Source organism: Leguminivora glycinivorella, chromosome Z (genome assembly GCF_023078275.1).
Source record: "Leguminivora glycinivorella isolate SPB_JAAS2020 chromosome Z, LegGlyc_1.1, whole genome shotgun sequence".
In the NCBI taxonomy this organism is placed as follows: domain Eukaryota; kingdom Metazoa; phylum Arthropoda; class Insecta; order Lepidoptera; family Tortricidae; genus Leguminivora; species Leguminivora glycinivorella.
Genome location: NC_062998.1, coordinates 4,279,408 through 4,292,211, shown reverse-complemented (window position 1 = coordinate 4,292,211; position 12,804 = coordinate 4,279,408). Strand labels below are relative to the sequence as shown.

Sequence of the window (12,804 nt, the reverse complement as noted above, 5' to 3'; positions counted from 1 at the left end):
TTTTCATAATTTTTCGTTGGTAAACTTCGGAGATAAGGGGGGGGAACGGTATTTTTTTTTACATTTTCCTTCAAAATTCTTTTTTTTTCCACAACAAAAAAATTATAAAAAATAGCTTATTTACGTTCAATTTGAGCTCTTTCCAACGATACCCCACTTGACCTAGTAACTTGAAATTTACAGTTTGCCCCCCTTTCATTTTGGCCATTTTCTACAATTAAAATTAATATATTTAAAAAAATTATACTTTCTATTTGTAGAGGTTTACAATGTTCATAACTATTCCAAATTTCAAGTTGATAGCATTAGTAGTTCTCGAGATATTTAGGAATGTGACAGACGGACAGACAGACGGACAGAGTCGCACCATAAGGGTTCCTGTTGTACCTTTTTGGTACGGAACCCTGAAAAGGGCCAAGTATCCTATACTTATATACGGGGAGGAGGAAGGGAAATCGACTTGTGGCTAATTTCAACTCATTGAAATATTTTCCATGTTTTACACTGTTAACTTGAGTATAGTAACTAGCGACCTGTTGACCTTTGTATCTCATTGTTTTAAAAGCGGACGCCTTCACCTGATTGCCCTCTTTGAGAATATTTCACACAGTTTCAAATGATTATGTTATGTGGTTTTAGTGTGGTTGTGGTGTCCCTACACCCAAAATGAAAAAGGGTGATAGGACATCTCATTAGCTATCATATTAAGTGAAATTGTTTTTTTTTTTTTATAAAAATGTCATAGTTTTCGAGATGTTGGCACTTTTTTCCTTGTTTTCTTTACATTTTATTAACCAAACTTGCCGATATTTCAAAAACCGTGACATTTTCTGCTCATGTTTTAGCACCCAAATATTTAAACCTAGGGATGAATGTGTAGATATTTTTTTTATTTTTCCATCTTTGTACTACCAATATGAAATCAGTTTTAACGAATTTTTTTTGACGATACGCACAAACGGTAAACGGAGTACGCTGGTTCGATTCCAGCTCGGAACACTTGGAGGCCTTGGTCACTTTTTCTTTGTATATGACATTTATTTAATGTTTAGATACACACAAGTTCAAATTTTATAAGCCTGTTGTTTAATAGTTACGTACACGTTTTAAAATGATCTTGTAAACATGGTCCGCCCGAAACTGCCCCGATCTGCACGTGTCCTAATCTAATTGTCAATTTATCTGCCTCCCACCGGCCCCGAATTCACGCAGTGTTGCCAGGCCGTACGATTATTTGTGTACATTTACGATAATTTGGGCACATGCATTATGTATGTACGCAAAGTCCGGTAATTAAAGTCAAAAATCTAGTATGTGAAGCAAAATATGACTTTTTCTTCCAGAAAACGTACAAATAGCACTTGGTATTCAGCTAGTTGTTCGGTGCGCCTACGCCAAATCTTTGGATTAGTTGTCAAAGCAGACCTCAGGCTCCCATGAGCCGTGGCAAATGCCGGGATAACGCAAGGAGGATGATGGTCGATAATGCCGAAATCGCCTGTAAACTACAAACAATTTTACAACCAACTACGTTTTAGAAAGTTAAGGTTTTTTGCATGAAAATTCAAGGGTAGGGTAAAAAAAAAGTAACAAAAATTCGTATCTTTTTCCCAATAATAAGACAAACAAACATAGAGTCACTGCGTTTCAACTTTGAGTACCAGTGTGTGATACGAGATTTGTTCAGAGTACTGACGATATTTTTTTATATTATAGGTTCTAAAATTTTACGATATTCTCTTCCACTCCTGGCAACACTCAGTTCACGTAACGCGCCAGTACAAAGCCGACCGCCGAAACATCCGCTCCAAAATGTAGCGAGGACCTATCGAAACTTATTGTAATTCTCTGTGATATTAGTTTAATCTTATTGTTAGTGATAAATAAATGATAATGATAGTTGTAACGTGGCTGTGTTGTATGTTGATCGACAGTGTTTGTAAAAGGAGTGTGAGTGTTTTGTTTTTTATCTGTTGAGAAAATAATGTGGTTCTAGAATTTATCTGCGTTTTACAAAATAAATAACGCTTGCGTCTAACTGCCGGAATCGTAATTTATTTTATTTTTATATTATTATTTTATTTTAGTTATGATGTCTCTTTTTTCTGTCAGCGCTAAAAGTGACGATGTTATTACACAGAGCGCAAGTGAATAGTTTAAAATGAATCAGATTATCAGAGACTTTTTTTATTTTTACAAAAAAAAAAGAATAATCTTTGAGCAGAAATATTAAAAATTGTTTATAATTTTATGATGCGGTCATCTTAATTTATCTTCTTATGTGATAACACAATTTTAAACATAACGCAAAATCACATGTAAACGAGCAATGTCTAAAATTAAAGCTCGACCACTTATCAAATTATTATGATTAGTAGGGTTTTATCCGTCCGTCCGGCTTCGCACGTCTATTAAAAACATCGTATCAAAAACACTCAACACAGGAAGCAAAACCCATCTCTCTCGCTATATCGCTATTCTCGATATAGGGATCCTTCGTTTTCATCGTGCGTGAAGGAGTTTTGCTGACTGTCACAAATACTCGTAATCTTATTTCAAACATTAATGCTAGAATCTGTTCGGAAATAGAAGAGTCACAAAATAGAATGTATAAGGCCATTAAGGCCCTATACAATCTACGTTCCTTCTGTTTTCGAACACACTCTTTCGACATCTGAGTTCGTAAAAGCCTACAAAGTGATAGCAGCACAGAATAATGTTTATCCCTGTTTGTCCAGGATTGGTGGAAGGTGGAAGTCAACGACCGCCAGGGCTTCGTACCTGCCGCCTACGTGAAGAAGATAGACGCGGGCCTGTCCTCGTCCCAGCAGAACCTAGCCGACTCCAGCTCCATCGCGGCCCGGCAGAACCAGGTATCTAATCGTTACTGACGACCTTGTTAAGCCATGTCCACACAGTAAGCAGCGTCGCGAGGCAGTTTCCTCGCTGCTTCGGCCGAGGCACGTCTGCATTTGCCGCGCGCGATTGGAAAGTGGAGGTCAATGACCGCCAAGGTTTCGTGCCTGCCGCCTACGTGAAGAAGATCGACGCGGGCCTGTCCTCGTCCCAGCAGAACCTAGCTGACTCCAGCTCCATCGCGGCCCGGTAGAACCAGGTATTATACACTCAACTGGACATCGATTAAAGGCTTCGCTATAAGCCTTTATGTTATAATATATCGGTGTTAATATTTAATGAGGTGGACGGACCAATTCAAAGCTAGAGTGGATGTGTTAGCACCGAATTTACTATTAACTAACAGAGAAGAATGGCGGCGTTGTAAATCTCGTCCAAATCCGACGAAGACCATAACTACTCTCAATGTCTTAAGAAGAGACGTACAGTCAACCAATTGGAACCCTAGGCCACTCTACAACCATGTCAAAATGACAAACAATGACAGATTTCTTACAATCTGATTTATAACGTCCTGTGACATAGTTCTACAGTGGCCTAGGGTTCCCATTGGTTGACTGTACTTATTCTTTTGGTGCAGCGACCTTTACTGTGTCTTGGTCTCCTGGCCCAGGTCTTAAACCTGGAGCTTGCACAGGTACACATCGGCCACGCAAACGGATAAAAAAGTTGACGATAACAGTCAGTAATAAGAAGCAAATCAGTTGTCACTGTCGACTACAGAATCGGTGGCATTTCATCATTGTATCTCATTTACATGGAGTAAAGTTTTAATCCAAAATGTTTGTTCGCAGATCGAGGGCCAATATGACAACCTGTTGGGTCTGGCGCGCGAGCGTCAGAACAAGCTCAACGAGACCGTCAAGGCGTACGTCCTCGTCCGCGAGGCTGCTGAGCTCGCCACCTGGATCAAGGACAAGGTACACCAAGTTACTATGTGTATACTTCGAACACAAATAATGAGTCGATATCTCATAAGGGTCACTTGCACGTTCCAAGGTTAGCTGCCAACCCGGCGCTAAACGCTGAATCCAGCGTAACTTAACTGATTGACCCTGGAATGTGCAAATGGCCCTAAGGAGACTTAAATATGTCTGGAGCGGGTAATCGCCAGTGAGCAAAATGTAAACTCGATTTTGCTTAAAAGAACACAAACTTTTCGAAGTTAAAGTCTAAAATTTTAACTTTATTTATACTGTGCTATTGGTAGCTGTGACTCTTACAGATATGTTCTGTATCTTATTGTCCCGGAGCTGTAAGTTCACATTTTTGACACATGACAGCGTCCACAAAACGTAAACTCGCGCGACCTAATGAAATTTTAAATAAAATCCTGTAATAATATTTAAAAAAATCAAGTACTTCAAAACAATATTTCGCTTACTTTAAACATAATCTAACACATGTTACATTTTTGCGGATCTTCGTTAGTGAGTATTTTGCGATATTAATTTATCACGCAGGATTTACTTACTATGTCATTTATCATTCATTTTTATTTTTAAACTAGTGCTGTGACAGAGTCTGTTATTACAAATCGTATATTTGTTTAAGCGCCTCCTTGTACATAGAGCCTAATCGATTCAACTAATTCGAAATGAATCGCTAGATTTAGCAAACGATACGTCTTAGCCACATCGCAACATACTTCAAAACAAATGTGTCAAAAGTGTGAACTTACAGATCTGGGACAATATAACTATTTAACTGTAGTAAACTTGGTCACCACCACAATGTTCTCTAAACGTCCACGTTCCCACAGGAAATGCACGCGCAAGTCCAAGACGTCGGCGAGGACCTGGAGCAGGTCGAAGTCATGCAGAAGAAGTTCGACGACTTCCAGAACGACCTGCGCGCCAACGAGGTCCGCCTCGCCGAGATGAACGAGATCGCCGTCCAGCTGATGACTGTCGGACAGACTGAGGCTGCGCTCAAGATCAAGACTCAGATGCAGGTGAGATAGCACTACCAGTAGACCAGTACAGAACGAGACCCGCCTGGCCGAGGTGAATGAGATCGCCGTTCAGCTGATGACTGTCGGACAGACTGAGGCTGCGCTCAAGATCAAGACTCAGATGCAGGTGAGATAGCACTACCAGTAGACCAGTACAGAACGAGGTCCGCCTCGCCGAGGTGAACGAGATCGCCGTCCAGCTGGTGACTGTGGGGCAGACCGAGGGTGCGCTCAAGATCAAGAGTCAGATGCAGCTCAGTAAACCACCAGTATTGAGTAACGAACTCCTGCGTATTGAAGCAACTTTTGTACCGTTTATTAAACGAGTGACTTGACTAAACAATTATTTTTCTCTAACAGGAGCTGAACTCCAAATGGACATCTCTCCAACAACTGACATCTGAGCGCGCGGCCCAGCTCGGATCCGCCCACGAAGTGCAGCGTTTCCACCGCGACGTGGACGAGACCAAGGACTGGATCGCCGAGAAGGAGGCCGCCCTCGCTACCGACGACCTCGGCAAGGACCTGCGCTCCGTGCAGACGCTGCAACGTAAGCTATCTCCCTCACACCATATAACCTAGTTAAAGACACTTCTACTTGCTCCGGTGACGAAGTGAAGCGTTTCCACCGCGATGTCGATGAGACCAAGGACTGGATCGCCGAGAAGGAGGCCGCCCTCGCCACCGACGACCTCGGTAAGGACCTGCGCTCCGTCCAAAATATAGCACCTGTTCCACAGATTTCAGTGGTGTATCAAGACGAATTCGTTTGTGTTACTTAGTAACTACTACTGGATCAGCGACCCAAAAAGGATCTTGGTGTCTTACACAAGAGATCGCCACTCTGCCCTATCCTGCGCCACTTCAGCCAGTTGGGTATTCCGTTGTGTTACTTACCATTGTGATTTTTAATCCCTAGGGCCCATGGAACGACCGCTATAGGACTGCGTTTTAATTTGAATTTCTGCGATTTTTTTTAAATCTCGTGTGGATATAATTTTGTACTAAATGATTCTTCATCTACCAGGCAAGCATGAGGGCCTGGAGCGCGACCTGGCCGCTCTCGGCGACAAGATCCGCTCGCTCGACGAGACCGCCAACCGGCTGATGTCGACCCACGGTGACTCAGCTGACGCTACCTACAGCAAGCAACGCGAGATCAACGAAGCCTGGCAGCAGCTGCAGGCGCGCGCCAACGCTCGCAAGGAGAAGCTGCTCGACTCTTACGACCTGCAGCGGTGAGTGTCGTACCAGGCGAGCATGACTTCACAAGATCTGCTCGGTCGACGAGACCGCCTGATGTTGAGGCTAAGTGAGGCCTGAGTGGACACTATGCAGCGTGGAATCAGCACACTTGTATGAGCTTCAATTCTTCGCACAACGCCCAATATGAGCGTACACGAAGGGCCTTAGACTAAGGTGGCGGCTTAAATTCATGCGACTTAAAATAGTACTCTCAAATACTGTGTGGTTAACTGGTTATCTCGTAAACACACCCCCTTAACTTGCATTTCGTTCCAGATTCCTCTCTGACTACCGCGACCTGATGGCGTGGATCAACTCGATGATGGCGCTCGTCAGCTCGGACGAGCTGGCCAATGACGTCACCGGCGCCGAGGCGTTGCTCGAGAGACACCAGGTAAGCGTTCGACGGGACATAATCTAGCAATGGAGGATAGTATAAGAAAAATTGCCATACTCTACCAGGGTGCCATGTGATCCCGTGTACCAGGTGTGTCTGGCGAGAAATAGCAGTAAATAGATTGCGACTACAAAATTTACTTTGACGGTCCTTGTGCCATGTAAACGGGTCGTAAATATTGCCATCTAACGACAGTGTTAACCCTTCGTCTGTGTTTGATAAGGATCCTAACATAAGGCGTTGGACTTTAAAATAATATATCAAAGTTAATTGTTTTATGACAATTTTTTGACAGACACAGACGAAGGGTTAAGATAAAATCTCTAGATGAGGTCAACTCTGAATGTTGGCCCAAAAGACACAACACACAGAAAAATATGAGAGATGATGTTTTTAGGTACATTTAAATTGTTGCTAATTAACTCAATATCCTCTTCTCTTTAGGTTGGAATTTAAAAGAGCAAAAAATAATGCTCTTATTGAGAAGACATGATTTTCGAAATTCGCGAATGTCAACTAAGATAGTCGAACCCATGATGGATATTAAAAATAAATAACTTTTTTTTTTTCATGAAGAGACAGCACGATTTTAAGCTGCGTTATCACTTAATGTTCTGAACAGTTCTGAGCGAGCATTCGTTCGTGCACCGATAAAGGTATGGAAGTCGAGTGTTTTCATCTGCGCACGAACGTAGAGGAATAAGTCAGGGAAGAGTTGTAACTCCATACATCAGTAAATGCGAGTTATTTGTATAGGCATAGTTAAGTGACAATCACGCGGCAAATAGCGTGAATTATCAGTACCACTACTCGTTACTAGAGGTAGCAGCAGTGTGTCGTCGGGCAAAAATTTAATATTAGAACAGTTTACAACTTATATTACAAGCAGAAGGAATTGAAAACAGAATACTGATTAATACTATTGTAATATAGCCGAGCTCATATAACCCGGCAACCTTCAAATCAAGAGTGAACAGGCATCTTCTGGGCCGCGTCTTTGCCTTTGGCTAGTCTGTGGCCAAGAGTACGCCCATTTATAATTTAAAAAAATATATATATATTAGCTAAAAATTGGTGAGCATTAGACTTTTCGTTCGTCGCGACATCTATTGACAAGTAGCAGTACTGATAATTGACTCTAGTTGACGCGTGATTGACGCGTGATTATCGCTAAATGTCACTTAACTATGCCTACTCTTTATAACACTAAGTGAAAACGCAGATTTACTGTATCCAAGTCAAGTACAGCTGTAAAGGGTTCACCTTCATTGTTAGTAGTAAATAGCCCAACCCTAACCCGGGTGTTATTAAAACCACTGTCGTGTTGTAGACTCACCGGCTGGAGATAGACGCGCGATACGGCATAATGCCGCAGGTCAGAGGCATGAGTGGCGCCTAACACACGCACATTAATACACGAGTGTGCAACACAACATACCAGATTTACTATCTATTATATTATACGTCAATAGAGGATATAACTCAAAATAGGCGAGACGACTAAAAAAAAAATTTAGTCCGTCAGTTAGATCATCAAATAAATTTGGACACATTTTTTATTTTTTCTCGTAAACGAAAAATGACGACGGTGCAGTTTTGCGTGACGTCACGCCTAGGTACAATTTTTACCTCACAGCCCCCACTCCGGAACTTTGATGCCCTGTATCTTTGTATTTTTTTAAAGCGAAAAATATGTGTTCAGTATTTTTGGACGATCTAACTGACGGACTAAACAGAATGCCATTTTTTAATGTAGTCGTCATCCCTATTCTGCTAGACCAAATTATAGAAGACACCAGCGGACCACGTTTGATGTGTTGCCTCTGTTAATGCGCATATTTATAAGTGTAACAGGGGAACAACAAGTGGAACGAGGTTCGCGGTTCGCCTTCTCTAAAAACACCGCCTTGAGGCATCAGGCACTGGTCCCATCAAAAGCGAGTAAGCGATGATCTATTGGCGATACAAACAACATTATAACCACAAAATTAAAATTTTGAAAAAACCCCCGACCGCGACCTAGTGGACCGATTTTCATGAAATAATATGGCTAAGAACACTCCCGACTAACACAGCTTTCAAATAAAAAAAACTAAATCGAAATCGGTTCATCCGTTCGGGAGCTACGATGCCACAGACAGACACACGCAGACAGACAAACAGACAGACAGACAGACAGACGGACAGACACGTCAAACTTATAACACCCCGTCGTTTTTGCGTCGGGGGTTAAAAAAATAGTCGCTCCCGTGTAAATAAAAGAGAGCGAGCGATTTATATTAATCGCTCGGCGACGAACTACATACACCGTGTTTTTTTTGTTTTCCGTTAAATTCGACATGTTACGACAACGTTAAATTCGTTATCAGGAACCAAAAGAATATTTCATCCTTTTCATACATAATAAATGAATTAATTAATGTGAGAGACCCTTAAGAATAATATTCAACTTAGTGTCAAGTGATTGACGGCACATGTCAAAACAAATAACATTGGGATGTGGTAAAGGCTGTCACACGTGTTGAGTAATTATTTTTATTTTTTTTAATAACTCGATAACCGTAAGAGTTAAGACGCTAGTTTCTAATGTTCAGTAATTATTTTTATTTTTTTAATTAATGTAAGTGTTAAGACGTTAGTTTCTTTGAGAAATTAATTGTATTTGGTCTAAAGAACCATCCCTTAAAGTTAACGGAATTCAATAAAAACAGGGTGTATAACTCGCTCGCGCTATCATCGCGTCTCTTTTATTTACACGGCAGCGACTATCTTTTGTTCGTATCTGTCGCTGATAGCTCATAGCTTAGTCGCCTTAGTGAAAAGTTGAAAACTTTTGAATAAACTGTAACTTATCGATTGTAAGGAAATAGTAAAACTGGTATAGCGTTGTGGAGACGTCGACGCGTTGAAAAGTTTCATCGCGTTGGTGTTTTGATTTCTTATTAACAGGCCGGGGTGCATTAAAATTTACTTATTACATGATTCTGTTCATTTTAATGCTCTCAGTTATTTTATTTTTTATTTTAATTACACTTCACATTACGTTTAATTATTTAAAAAATGTATTTTATTAAATGTAGTGGTTACATACACTATTAACATTAATCCAAACCCGTCCTGTAATTTATTCTTATATTTAATCTTTTGTTTTCAAATATAATTTACCCCTGTTCAATATTCACTTATTATATGAACAGCAATTACGACCTATTTTATAATTTTGGTGTTGTCCTGTATTGTAAAATCCAATTTTGATGTTAAAATGTAATTTTATAATAATTGTAATATAATATTTGTTGTGTGTTTGATTTTGCGGTATTGTGTATTTGGTTTCTTCCTAATGTTCTTTAATGTTTGACACTCACATTTGGTTATTTGGTGTTGTTTCCGGTTTTTCCCTATTTTTGTATTTTATTCGGATTTAATTTTCATTTTATAGGTGTTTTTTTTTTTTAATAAGGCACTTTGGATATCTTGATATTACGCGCCGTCACCTAAACAATTCGAGAATAATCCATTTATATTATTAATAAATGGGAAAGTGTGGGTGTCTGTTTGTTTGTCCGTCTTGCACAGCCAAACGGAGCGACAAATTGACGTGATTTTTTAAGTGGAGATAGTTGTAGTCAATTCGTTGCTCCATTTTGCCGTGAAAGACGGACAAATAACCAAACACACACATTTTCCCAATTATAATAATTATATAATATTGATGATGATGATGATGATGAATATTAGTATGGATAACCTAATAATCTATAGGTGCAATGGATTCAGATCTACCGAAAGTGTTGATAGTTATTTGTGAAAATCACACAGTTCTAGTGTACAACGTAGGTAATGTAAGCTTGTAGAGGGCTGTCTGGTTCTACTAGTGTACGGCACAGTCAAATTACTGAGCTGATGATGGAAGGTCAACTTAACGAACGAGTTAACGGATCATTCTTTCACTACTGTACGCATATTCAGACTGCTACTTATAATATAAAAATTTTACCTTCCAATAAAATTTGTATTATTTTGCCTGGTATATCCGAGGTCTTTATAGAGAGAGTACGTCGTAGACGTCGCATCGGACCGATAGATGGCGCCATCGTTCGTTGTAAGTCGCTCCGGCGTCTCACCGCCGCGATGTTGGTAGTCCCGTTTTCCCCACCTGCAACACAAGGCCCCCGCGCCCCGACTCGCCACCAGCCACCCTCATTGTTGAGGAGAAGTGCCGACGGTATATTAAGCCTACCAGGAAGGCATCACTCAGACCTCGGATATACCAGGCAAAATAATACAAATTTTATTGGAAGGTAAAATTTTTATATTATTTGTGCCGTTTGTATATCCGAGGTCTTTATAGAGACCTGTTTATTATCTCCTGGTGGCGAGTCAGCTGGCGCGCAAGCCTTTGGTAGCCCTATTGGCATATCATAGAAGAATAAGTGAATCAGTTGAACCGATTTGACAGATGTATCAGTCGAAATAGCCTTCGATCCGCGAATATCTCGGTGCCAGAAACGCATAAAGAGATTTTCGTGATGACGTTTAGCTTTAGTCAGCGAATAGTTAGAGAAATGACATTATTATACATCGCAGATCAAAACCAAAAAAAAAAAAGATGTAGGCGAGGCTGACTTGAACAAGATACAAAAACCTTAGATACACTATTATTATTAACAGACACGTTATTTTATCAGGTTATAAACCCAATTTCAGACACAAAGTGTGTAAAATTAACTGTAAAAGTAGTGTAACTATCTGTACTGTAGCAGGGTAACGTAATTGATACTGCTTTTGTCAACCCTTCGTAAAAATTATCTAAATCAATATTAGCTTTGATATGACTATTTAAAGTCCAACGTCTTACGTCCATATCAAACACAGAAAAAGGTCATCACTCACGTGCCCAAGGGCTATTTGTTACAATACTGGTATTTTCGATCAGACTATTTCGCGTCAAGCGAGCGCGGTTGCAAGCGAGACTCCTGAACTCTGAACTCTTTTTAGTGAGGGCATTTGAGGATACCGATCGCTCGGTAAGACTAGCCTAGAAGATGAAAAGTACGAGCGCTGTCGATTGCTACTACACTGGACGGAGGTATCAGTCGATTTCTTTAAGTCAGTCATTGACTCTTAGGGTAATCCATTACCTAATCCAAAACCCGATGCGACGGATTTCTACTTCGTGCAATGAAGGTCGACAGAGTAGACTGAGAGGTGGAGACGTCAGTGTCGCATCGCTGGTGATTGCTGAACACGTCGTGGTAGCAGGTCAAGGGGTGAATTTAACACCGCCACACATGCGCGCTTTAAGAGCGTAGGCGGAGCGCAATAATGGCGGTGCACCGCACTAACGCTGGCGTTGCGCCCAGTGGGCGCTAGCGGGAACGAACGAGCGCTGATAGCGAGCGCAACGCGCGCGGGACGCGAGCGGAATGCACGCGCATTCAGCGCGCTGATAGCGAAGCGGAATGCGCTTTATGTGTGGCGGAGGCTTAATACGTACCGTTGTACGGCGTAATGCAGGGCTCTCGCAGACGAAGAGGTACGATGACGGGCGAAGCAGAAGAAGGCGAGGTCACCGAAGGTCACTTACTTGGCTCCCAGGGGGTGCATACTGACCTCGTACGACAGTCTGTTGGAGTCAGCAGTTACTGTCGTAGTTACTCGTAACAGAAGAGATGTAGTCCTGCCATCGTACAGCATAACATAACATACAACTGAACTGTGCATAGCATATAGTGCTATGCGAACCTTAAGCCGGCTGCATGTCACTTCAGTCGCCAGCGCCACCGCCTGTTGAAGATTATTCTCCATCGGAAGAGCTTTACTTCGTACAATGTTCCGATTATTGAAGGTCTTATCGGGCTGCAGATGCAAGCAAAACAGGGGCGATTGGCCTACAGCTATCGGCAGCTGTACGAGGTAATATTGGAAACTGCAGCGGTGCAACCTTCCTCTGTAGACCACGAAAGTTGTGAAATTTATGAAATCAGGTTCTACGATCGAATCAAGCACTATATTAATTGAGTATAGTCGAGCCAGATGATAACTACTGAAGTACTCCTGAGTTCCTGGCCCCTTTCGCTTTGAGCTGGAATCTGAAGTTCACTAAGGCGAAGCAGGTTTATTTTTCCCAATTTGTTTATTAGAGGCTCGGCGAATAAGTTAATCTCTCGAATGGACAGGGGGCGCCACAAGCCTCCGGGAAATCGTCGTGTACTTGGAACCCCCGCGGCCAGATTGCCGATCGGTTTTGGTGTCCGCCCGGTAAACAGACGCACGCTCAGGATGCAGGACG

General features: G+C 41.5%; 1 protein-coding gene across 1 annotated transcript in view; it reads left to right on the top strand.

The window, feature by feature from the left end:
• LOC125240901 (spectrin alpha chain-like) overlaps positions 1-12,804 on the top strand; it is a 74,249-nt gene that overhangs the window by 30,877 nt on the left and 30,568 nt on the right. The window contains 7 exon segments of the mRNA XM_048149067.1: positions 2,739-2,873; positions 3,711-3,836; positions 4,679-4,870; positions 5,231-5,420; positions 5,898-6,108; positions 6,392-6,509; positions 7,843-7,887. Of these exon segments, the coding sequence (XP_048005024.1) occupies positions 2,739-2,873; positions 3,711-3,836; positions 4,679-4,870; positions 5,231-5,420; positions 5,898-6,108; positions 6,392-6,509; positions 7,843-7,887 (1,017 nt within the window).